The following is an 11,706-nucleotide window of genomic DNA, read 5'->3' as shown; positions in this document are numbered from 1 at the left end:
TATACAACTTTAAACTTGTATATGATACATAATAATTTTAATAATAATTTTTTATCTCTAATGTATGTTAAATAAGTAATTTATTAAATAACGATTGATATTTTTTAAATAAGAAAGTCCATTGTTTTAATATACTTAATTATTAATTGATAAGATTCGATATATCTATAAAGTTATTATTATTGTTGTTATATATGTAGGTATATGTCTGTAAGATAAAACATACCACGTGATACATTATACCTTTATCTAGGTAAACAAAGGAGCATCAATATTGATCTACGGAAAATAACTTTAGACCGTGTCTTTTACTATATTCGATATTCTAGACATATGACAAATTGAGGGCGGCAAAGCGGCGAGTATGTGTAATGGAGATGAGACAAGGCGAGACATTCTGATATTACGATGACAGCGTAACGCTTCAACACTTTGAGTTGTATGAGCGATGAGTGATGTTCACAAGCTTTGCATTAAAGTGCCTTCGATCGCACCATGCATGGTTTGATAAATGATGTACCACGCTTTCTTAATCAGTATGCTTAGAAAACTGACTCCCCTAATATTTTAGAAAATATATCAATCGTCACCCAACACAATAGAAATAAAATGGAAAATATAAATCACTATGTATCGATTGTAAAATAACAATTGATATGATTTAAAATTTTATTAGCTTAAGTATTTTTTATTCGTCAATTTAAAATATATTATGTTTTCCAAGATTACTAAGAGAAGTCTATAAAATAAATTTAATTAATTATGTTCTATTAATATCAAATCAATGCTATGCATGCCTTTGATTGTTATCTCTTATTTTTTCAATCCTTTATCTCTATTTTATTTCTATTCACAAAATACCTATTCGCAAACAGAGTGCTCAAACTGTCATTATGGCATGAAATTGCGTCAAAAATGCACGACCACTTGTCTTGAAAAAGTCGGTACTCTTTCCCAGGTGATGCTTTTTATTTATCGTAGCTAAAATGCACTGCGACAAATTGCATTCAGTCTGCGACTTCAGAATGCAACGAGAGAAACGGTACTTTATCCTAATGCCGGGGCTACTTCGTTATTTCCGTTTACGGTCGCGCTCTTCCAGGTGGTCAACCAAATTCGATTTTCTCGTTGCCTTCGACATTTTAGCCGGCCGTACTATTCGTTCCCATTTCTCGCGCTTTACCACCGACCTACCGCCATTGTACAATTACGAACACCGCGTTGAAAAAGGGGGGAAAAAAAAGAGAGGAAATACAATACCGAGCCGCATTTAAAAGGGGCGACAAAGAGCATTTCAATTAAATTTTATTTCAATTGTTTGACGTTGCACGTTACGTCATGCGCGTTCACGAGGACATTTGCTCATACGTCATTTTTCTCGAAATCGTACAACTTGATGTGCGCGAATACATTCTGGTATGCATTTAATCTATTATCTCTCGCTCGTTCATACATAATTGAAAAAAACGCAGCGACGCTTGCGTGTTCTCTCTACGCCGTACAGGTTCGCTATTTCAATGCGAGCATTATTGTTTATTTATATACCTCATGCACAATAGCTGGCAGCTCGAACCACAATGGCATAATTATTTCCTATTATGGAAATCATATTTGTATTATTATTAGACATTACTAATTCAAGGCATAAAAATAGCGACCAATATGTATATTAATAATTATACACGGAAGATATATTAATAATACATAATGTATTCCCGTCGAACAGAATGAAACGCTAAAAGAACATTACGGAATAATCGCAATAGCAATAATATACCTCCAAATAAAGAAAGGAGCCGTTAGCAAGTTAAGCCTTTCCGACTACACGCAAAAGTCATAAAACTTTTCGATATTAACTCTTCCTCTTATTAACTCGGTCCTGTTATTATCAAATTGCACAGTGTACGATTGTAACACGTACAGATGTGAACAACCGATAGATTGCCACCGGCGTGACCGGAGGAAAAACAACGAAGGAAATACGCGACGGGGGGGAAACAAAGAGCAACGCCGTTGAGAATACACCGAGGCACGTGTTACATCTCGCCCGCGACCACATGATCGTTTCCCGATTCTCCTTGAACATCGCGGTAACCCGGGTCGGGGCGCAACGCCGACAACTTCCGCGAGCAGAAAGGCATTTTCCCGGGAAGCCATTTTATTATTTAATGGAAGCACTCTAAAGTCGAGAGCTTTTATATAATCGACAACTTGGGCGGTAGCAGATCGAATCTTCTCTCGATCGAAAATTGCATACGCGACTTGCGAGGAAACGAGCGCGAATTAATAAATTCCACGTGAGATTTGCTTGAACTCCACTTTTCTATGCGATATTCAACATAGATCTTCGAATTTTAGAACATAACGAGTTACGCGGGCAGCACAAATATACTATATACATTTTATAAATTCTGAACGTATAACTGCGTTCTACCGAAATCAAAGCTCTATTATCGTTATTTAAGTCCTATGTAGCGCGCGAGTTGGAATGGCATTATATTCTAGGCAAAACGATTAAAAACGTGACATCGTAACTGTATGCATTCCACCGAAATCAAAGCTTTATTATCGTTATTTCTTCGTAGTGTGCGCGCGAGTTAAAATAGCATTTTATTCTAAGCATAATGAAACGACGCTCACGCCGGAAACAAATGATACCGCGCGCGCTACGGCATTTCACTTCAAAGGATTTAAATGGGAACAACGAAAACGGTGAATTCTTAATGTTGCTTACAACAGAAATTAATACCTCGGCGTAATTCCGCTTGCACTTAATGAATCATGTTGAAAAGCCACGAGCAGGTACGCGCTTTGTAGAATCGCGGCGCAGTATGGAGAACGCGGCACAAAAGACGAATAAGTCAAGGAGGATAGTCGCGGTAAAATATTTATTACTCGCGCGCATAGGCGGTTCATGCTGCAAGAAGTTGTTCAAAGTTCCTCTCGCGAGCGAGCTACTCATGCAAGATACAATCCCGCATGATAATACCGAAAGAAAATAGGAAGGGAACAGCGGTGGGGTGACGCGTCGCATTCGACCGTGGATGATGTGCGTCCCTTTCCTATCGCGCACCGCTTTCGTTGTTGTTTCAGCTTCGTAACTTTGGAATTACTTATACATACAATCTGCAATCTTCGCGACAGATCTGTCGCTGCATTCGGAACGGAAGTCCATTTCGCGCGGCCGAGAGAGAGAGAAAGAGAGAGAGAACCCAGTGAAACGGGACTTACGAGATAAAACGTGAGTTACAACTTTTTAACGCGTAGGCGTCTCCCGTAAAATTCAGTTACGACACCGTGGCTCCGTGTCTAAGTTTCGCGAACACGACGAGTGCGACGACCGTTCCTTTTTTTACATCTTTCTTTATAATTGTTGTATATTTCAATGTCGTTTTATATTACTTCTTTGCAATTTTTAGAAACAATTGCTCTAAATATTTGAAATAATATTTTATTATATATTTCTTGTCGTACGGCCAATATATGTACAAGTTTTCAGTGTTTCACAATCAATGTAAGATATTTCGATAGCGTATCAACTTCAATCCACTTATGCTAACTGTTAAATAGCAACACTTATATGCAATCAATGTTTTTTTTTTTCATATTTCGGCTCAAATTAATTTTCAAAATATATTTTTAAAAAAATGTTACGAAAAGGTTTGTTTTTTCTGAACTCGGGAAAAGTAAAATAGACAATTTTTTATAGTTATTATAATTTTTAAAATGAAAAATTCAATAGTGTTAGTAAAAATTATATCACATAACTGGAATATATAAACAATTAAATTTAAATAGAGAAAACGCGTGACGTGTCGCAATCATTCGCGAGACGTTATCGTAATGGTACGTTACATACATCAATAGTACACAGCGTGATACATCATGTTTTGACATTAAAAAATAAAATATTTCATAAAAGTACTATATTAACGAAAATATTAATGGAAAGTTTTTTTTGCGCTTGAATAAACCCGCGGTGGTCCGTTGGGTGGGAAAAGCTCACTCGGAACGTGTTCGTGCACGAAAACTTTCCGTTGCGGCTGATATTTTCGTTATTAAATATTGCATTTTTATAATAAAATATTCTGTATTTTTAATATAAAAACATATATCGTACTGTGTACCATCGACACATGTAGCGACCTGTCTCGCGGATAACCGCGATCCCTCACTCGTTTTTCCGATTTAAACTTAATTTTTTATGTATCAAAAATTATGTGACATAATTTTAACAGCACTATTAGATTTTTTCGCCTCAAAAATTATAAGAAATGTATTTTATTTTATCCGAGCACAGCAAAAACAGATCTCGCAATGCCCTTTTTTTTCAGAATATATATTTCGCAGCTATTCATGGGATACCCTGTATACATATGACGACGCGCAATGCAAAATGCGCTCTCCCCTCCGTTATTGTTTAATTGCCACCGTCATTTATCACCGCGCATTTAACCGAATAAAAAGTTGAAAGGGCTCGCGCGAAATCCCGAATTTGGCGCAATTTTCGGATCGTTAGCCAAGCGAGAGGTCGAAATAAAATACTGTTCTCGCTGTTCAGCCGGCGGAAATGCGTCGGGAATAATTAAGCGTCCATCAAAACCGCGGTCGCGTGCGCCGAATGCCGGCGTGGTGCGGCGCGACGCGGCGAATCCTTACAAATAAATACATAATTACGCGGGCAAGCGTGATAAATGGATTTACTCACCGGTCCGTGTCGACGCATCGACGATCCGGCTGCAGCGCCGGCCCGGCCGCTCTCTCGCTCCATCGGTGTCAAACGCCGCGGCCTCCGAGGTTGCGTATACCCAGTATCAATTTCATCCAGACCGTTCGCCCGCGTACTGCTGCAATGCACGAATGTCCGGAAAAACGCGCGGGTTAATCACGGGTCACCCGACACTCTACTCGACACCCTACGCGCGCCACTCGCGCGTAAACTCGCGCGCTTCGAACCGACGCGACGCCGCGCCGAGGGCGCGCGGCAGCGACAAATGACGTCCGTCCGGCGAATCGAGACCGAGCCGAACCGAACCGTGGCGCGAATCGACGCGAAACGTACGTTTCGCGACGCACTCGAGTGCCCGTAACGCCGCAAGCGCTCGAATTACTTCACGCGCACTTCGCTGCGATGGCCACCCTTCCATTGCCGAATCGAACATTGACACGCGCTATCGGTCACGCGCGCGATGCATCTCGAACGACGCGAAGCGCGCGCGCCGTGAGAAGCCGAGCCGACGTATACGGCGCGGCGAGGCGAGCCGCGCGTACGCGTTCCGCGAGCACGAAATTCACCCTCGGCGATCAACGGACGGGATCGTTCAGCGGCACGCGCTCGTTCGAGCAAGTCCGACACTTTTCCCCCCTCGTTTACTTTAATTCACGCGCTCATTCTCTCGATCACTCTCGCCTTTCGCCGGATGTATACAGCACGAGAGACACGGACCCGGACGCGACGCGCCGCGCCGCGGCGCGTTACTGGGTTACTTACGGCGGCGCGACGGTCGCATCTGCGCATGCGCGTCGGTACATTCAAAATCAAGTTTGCTGTATGACCGACTTATGTTACAATGACTGTACTATTATATATTTGCGCGGTAATGAAATCAATTATAAAAGAGAATATCTCTCGCTCGCGAGAGTCGCGAGAGATATTCGTGCGAGAGTTATAAGCGTTCAAGAGAGAGATATTCAATCTCGATCCCAATCCTCGCGGGAACTGTTCCGAATATGATCCACTTCGATGGGGGGATAACTCTCGGACAAGAGGGCTCGTTAAAACGAGATTATACCCGATGCATATACGTACCACTTATATCGTTATTTATCCATTATGTATATATAAGGGATTTCGCTTCTTTCGACATTCCCATATCCGCCGCGACTCCTTTCCTCTCCTCTCTCACCCTTTCGCTACACTGCAGCCTCCGCGGACGACCCCCTTTATTTTGTCGTTCTCTTTCAGCTCCCCGCCGCCACGCAGTCGCGAAGTTAGACGAAACTCGTTATCGGATAGAACGGGCGATTACCGCCTCGTCTCGAGTTGGCGCTCGACTTTTAACGCGATTATACGTCGCTGAAAGGCTAAATTGCACGGCGCAACGAGAGTTAACGCCCGCGAAAACTGCAAGTTCGAGCGAGATGCGCCCCGGGGAGGAGCGGCGAAAAATAACCGACGGAGCGACGCGAATCGCGAAAGGAATGGGGGTTGTCGCGGCGGGTTTCCTTATATAGCGCATATGATATATATACCGCAAAGAATTTTGCGGCAAACGAAAATTACAGCAGAGCGGATCGGAGCTGTGCGCGTTAAAATAAAAAGATCTTTTCACGGTCCAAAAGATTGTTTCTCAGACACATAGCATTTCGTATATATAACACTCTTCATATCAATGGCGGGGGTCACAGATATTCTCTTTGAGTCTTAAGACATTCATAAAGACAAAGTGGGAGAGAAGCCGGCGGCGGTAAATAAGGAACATACATAGTGAGGCCAATACGAAGCAAACGTTCCGAAAAATCCTTCGTGTTTCATAAAATAACTGTTCTCGCGCGGCGATCCGCGCGCGCTTTGCACGCTTGCTCCGCAAATAGACCGAAGAAAAGCTAAAGGCAGAAACGAGGGTGGTAAACGGAAGCCGCGGTAGGTATAGAGCCAATCGCTCACCTGCTCAACCAATCGCACACCTGTACTCGCCTTCCACGAAGCTAAACCAATCGCCCCTCCTCTCCTCCGCCGTTCTGTACGTCTCGTTGTTTGGTCAGTTTACGAGCTCCCGCGCTTCCACGGATATCGATTACCGATCGCCTCGGCCGGCTATCACTTCCTCCTAATACTGAAAAATGGACCAAAGCCTTTGCGCGCGAGAGATCGCCTCTCGCGAAGGAGAGCGGCGAGCGCGAAGCGTGTGCGGCTATATCGCCGTGGAATTCTCTCGTACGCGCGCTCGACGAGATCCGATGGAGGACTCCGGCGAAGAATGCTCAAAGTTTCCGCCCGCTTCCGGTCCACCGGCTTTCGCTGATGGCTGCAATTAGACCTCTGGCCATCCTTTTGTGTAGCACACGCACGCTTGCGCGCACATACACACGCACACACACAACGTGCCGCACCGAGAGAAGATCGACCGCCGTTGGAAGAGAGTAGACCATGAGCGAGAATATCCTCTCTAATTGAAAGCGACCTTAAATTTTGGAAAAGTTAATGAATTAGAAGAACGACTGTGCGGAACGGACGCGCGTACGCTCCTCTCCGTTTTTCTCGCCGTTGAAAGCTTTCAGCTTAACATCGCGTCCCTGAGTAATGTAACGGATGGAATTTCTATATTAATTACGCTCGAATGTGTTACCGGCGGTAATCGATCATTGTTAAAATTTTAATTGCTCCGTATTAAAATTTCTCGAGAAATTTATTCGATCCATACGATACGGAAATAATTATTTTTAATTAGAATGTAAATTATAAATTAATTTTAATAAAGCTCTGATAACGAAATCAAATTCATGCCTCGAAGATTATGGCTATTATTATTCAATTCTATATATATGATATCTAAGGCAATATAATTATATATAGTCATAATATAATTATATATAGTCATATATTATACATACATTTATTTATTTCTCGAGAATTTAATAAATTCTTATCTTTTTACTTGTTAATTTATTAAATTTCTGGATTTCTCGCTAAGCTCGGATAAATTAAAGTGTACACATGCCATCAGAATATATAGAGAGAAATTATACTAAGAGACAATGTAAATTACAATAATTTCAAGATTATAGCGTTTGTAATTACACATGTATTTCACTGACGAAGCCTTTATATCACGGCGCCTACAAATTCCCTCTCTTTACGTTTCGTCCTCCCCTTCCGAATCGTTAGAACAGATACCCTATTCCTATGCAGGCGGTTCATTGTGAGGAACATATTGTCTTATCGAGCACAGAGCAGTTACAAAGTCCTATGCCTCATGGTAGAGCTATTCCGCTGGAAGCAATTCCGCTTAAGATACCACGTAACAAAGGTCTGTTTATACTCGAAATATCGCGACAAATTTTCGTCGAACGATTCCCGGATCGCTTTGTATCGGGCGTAAGGCCGAGGAAAGCGAGAAAATTCTCGCGATAGAACAGCGGCCGCGTGTATAGAATTCTGTTGTAAATCCATTGTAAAAGTTACATGACGGCTTTTTGCGTGCACGTATCGCGCAATACCGCGGACGATTTCCTGCCGTGATTTCCTGTTATAATATTGACTACGGGCAAAACGCGATCTCAATATCACTCTATTCCCCCCGCGATCCAGTCGCTCTCTCGGAAATCTCGGAATTATATATATATTATTCCGTGATAAATAATGCGTCTTCCTGCACGCCGCATATGACTGTCCCCACTTCCGACGTAATAATACCGCACGAGGTCACGCACATATATTATAGAAATCATTGTTGCCTTCGACAAACAACGATATTCGAACAATATGCCCGTATCGGAATTACGCAAAAGAATTACAATATTTACATTACATAATTATAATATAATAAATTTTTCTATTTTTTTTTCTTAAAATTAATAATTCTTTTCAAATTTATCTTCTATTTTCGATTCAAATACTTCGATTGATCGTATTTAATCGATCATAAAATTGACCAATCAAACAAAGATAGTTTTGTTAGTTCTTTCCTAGACTTCTAAATTGGCGACTGTGCGAATCGAAAACGCGTTGCTTGAAAACCCCAAAAAATTTTTGCACTTAAAACGAGACAAATATAGATATTCGTGTGTTGAGGAGAGAGTAAGCAAAAACTCTCAGTGCAAAAGGTGCATGACGAGAACAGGTGTATAGATAGGTTAGGTTATCCTGTCGCAACTGTTTATGTTTACCGGGAGGTTAACTTCTACTCCGTTCTACTCCGTATTTTAGAGGCAACGAAAGTTCACGAATTCTCAGATTCCGAAGCACAGCATCATCGCTATTGACTTCGAATTTCTTTCGCATATTATTTCTTTTATATTGCTAACAGTAATTTAACTGTTTACAAGGTGTATCTTAAGTCGATAGAATGGAAATAGAACTGATCGAATTAAAAGATATAAAGGCCATACCGGACATAATACACGTTTATCCGGAACGAGTAAAGTCCGAGTGTACTCCACTCGTCATTGACAACGGTAATTTGTAATATATTCTAATTATATCGCATGTTCCACAGTGTATCTAACGGTGTTGCCCGACAACAGGGTCCTACAATTGCAGAGTTGGTTGGGCTACCGAAAAGGAACCGCAATTGATATTCAAGAATCTCATAGCGAAACCAAGGAAGGAACGCGGCAAGAAAGATGGGGAGCCTCAAGTGGGAAACGACATAGCAAACATCGAGGCTGTCCGATTTCAACTGAAGACCCAATTCGACCGGAATGTAGTGACGCACTTTGAGGCTCAAGAGCAGATATTTGATTATACATTCACACACATGGGTATAGACACAGAGGGCAGCGTGAATCATCCAATTATATTGACAGAGGCATTCCTCAATCCCAACTATTCTCGTAACTGTAAGTAAATAATAACTTTTATTGCTGTTGCCTTTTCAATTCTCTTGATTAACTTCTCAATCCGTATATTTCAGTGATGGCAGAATTACTATTTGAATGTTATAACGTACCGTCAATAGCGTATGGAATCGATTGCTTATTTTCGTATCAGCACAATAACTGCCCACCTGACGGTCTGATAGTTAGCATAGGCTATCACACGACTCACATAATACCAATATTGGATGGGAATGCGGATGCCACGAACGCAAGAAGGATCAATGTTGGTGGATATCACATCACATCGTACATGCATAAACTCCTTCAATTAAAATATCCAGTGCACGTCAACGCAATAACGCTTAGTCGGGCGGAGGTAAAATATCATATATTATAGAATAAAATTATAAAGTGAAATCTATATATTTCATACTTTGTATTTTTTAACAATCACTAAATGTCTGCCTCGTACTTTCCAGGAATTGATACATGAGCATTCGACGATTGCTTTAAGCTATCAAGAAGACTTATCCAAATGGGCAGATGTAGATTATTATGACACACATGTTTTACGAGTGCAGTTACCATATGTTGCGCCTGCCACTACTCCCGGTCTAACGCTCGAGCAACAGAAAGAAAGAAAGCGGGAATTAGCACGGCGACTGATGGAAATCAATGCAAGAAAGAGAGAAGAAAGAGTAGGTATTTTCTAGTTTTATTCAGTTATTACTGATCGTGATATCATTACTTGATGTTTAATTATGCGTCTCTGTATTTGCAGTTAGCAGAAGATGAAGAGCAACTTAATCAATTGTTAGCAGTCCAAGATCTTCTAGAAGAAGGTGAAATCGACGAATTCGATCAGGCATTGAAATCTTATTCTCTTGCAAACGAGGCTGATTTAATAAAAATGATTAATAATCTACAAGCAAAAGTAGAAAGAACCAGACAGAAAATCGTTGCTGCTAACTCTCAAGAGGAAAATATTGTGATGGAGGAAAAACCTAAAATTAAATCAAACCTCCAACCTAAAGATCAGCAAGATTTTGATGAATGGATTGCTGGAGTTAGGAAAAAAAGGTAGTTTTTCAATATAATATATTGATAATATCCATTGCGTATGTGTATTTATCTATAATAGATTATTCAATCTTTATTTCTTGTAGGCAAGAAATATTAGACAAACGCATGGCAAAGAGACAACGAAGGCAAGACATGGCGAAACGAAGAACAGCCGCCGCACAGGAGAGGATGCGTATAATTAGTCAGTTAGCGAAAAAAGAAAAGCGCGATGACGATTTTGGTATGCGAGACGAAGACTGGGACGTGTACAAAGTCATAAATAGGGTATATATTTTCCTTTTTATGCCGAATTATATAAAGTAATATAATCTTTTGTTACAAAATGTTTTTTTTTTTTTAATTATAGGAAGGTGGCGATTCAGATTCAGAATTAGAACAGGAGAAATTATTGGAATTAGAAGATGTTTTACGTCATCACGATCCAGAATTTGATAGTGCAGGATCTAGCGTTCCTATGGTTCCTGGGGAAACCCATCAGCTTCATGTAGGCGTGGAACGTTTACGGGCACCAGAATTGGTGTTTCAACCATCTATGATTGGTTCTGTAGAAGCCGGGATTGCCGAGGCAATCGAATTTGTTTTAAAACAATATGCTCCCGAAGAACAAACGCGTCTCGTGAGTAATGTATTTCTTACCGGTGGATCAACAACTTTCCCGGGATTATTGGAAAGATTAAAACGCGAACTACGCGAAATCAGACCTTTCGGATCGAACTTTCAAGTGAATATCGCAAAGAATACCAGCTTGGATGCCTGGTACGGTGCAAGAGATTTCGGTTTAAATGGTAATCTCCCTGAATACTTAGTCAGTCGCAAGGAATACGAGGAGAAAGGTGGAGAGTATTTCAAAGAACACTTGACAAGTAATACCTACACCCGATCACCCGATCCCTTGCCGATGATACAAGTGCCTGTAACATCTGAGCAAGTAATCGTGGAGGATGCCATAGTTGATGTCGAAATTGAATAAAAGTATTTAATTCGTATATTTATTTAATAATACAAATTTTTAATTAAATATAATTAAATAAAGAAGTATGTATGTATATACATGAAAAATTCTAAATTAATTTACCTTGAATT

The 11,706-nt window shown here is 40.8% G+C and overlaps 1 protein-coding gene across 1 annotated transcript; it reads left to right on the top strand.

The window, feature by feature from the left end:
- Positions 1-8,674: 8,674 nt before the first annotated feature.
- On the top strand, positions 8,675-11,659 carry LOC105454333 (actin-related protein 5). The gene is made up of 7 exons (XM_011696896.1): positions 8,675-9,177; positions 9,247-9,561; positions 9,636-9,916; positions 10,020-10,238; positions 10,322-10,620; positions 10,707-10,887; positions 10,970-11,659. The coding sequence occupies exons 1-7, from the start codon at positions 9,069-9,071 to the stop codon at positions 11,591-11,593; spliced, it is 2,028 nt and encodes a 675-aa protein (XP_011695198.1). The 5' UTR covers positions 8,675-9,068; the 3' UTR covers positions 11,594-11,659.
- Positions 11,660-11,706: the final 47 nt, after the last annotated feature.

The sequence above is a fragment of the Wasmannia auropunctata genome, unplaced genomic scaffold, assembly GCF_000956235.1.
Source record: "Wasmannia auropunctata unplaced genomic scaffold, wasmannia.A_1.0 LD335986.1, whole genome shotgun sequence".
Lineage (NCBI taxonomy): Eukaryota > Metazoa > Arthropoda > Insecta > Hymenoptera > Formicidae > Wasmannia > Wasmannia auropunctata.
Note: the sequence above shows the minus strand (reverse complement) of the source record. Positions and strands in the feature narration are given on the sequence as shown.

Coding starts and splice junctions, on each gene's coding strand:
- LOC105454333 (XM_011696896.1), top strand. CDS start 9,069: ATGGAAATAGAACTGATCGAATTAAAAGATATAAAGGCCATACCGGAC. Junction 9,178..9,246: donor TCCACTCGTCATTGACAACG/GTAATTTGTAAT, acceptor GCCCGACAACAG/GGTCCTACAATTGCAGAGTT. Junction 9,917..10,019: donor TAACGCTTAGTCGGGCGGAG/GTAAAATATCAT, acceptor CGTACTTTCCAG/GAATTGATACATGAGCATTC.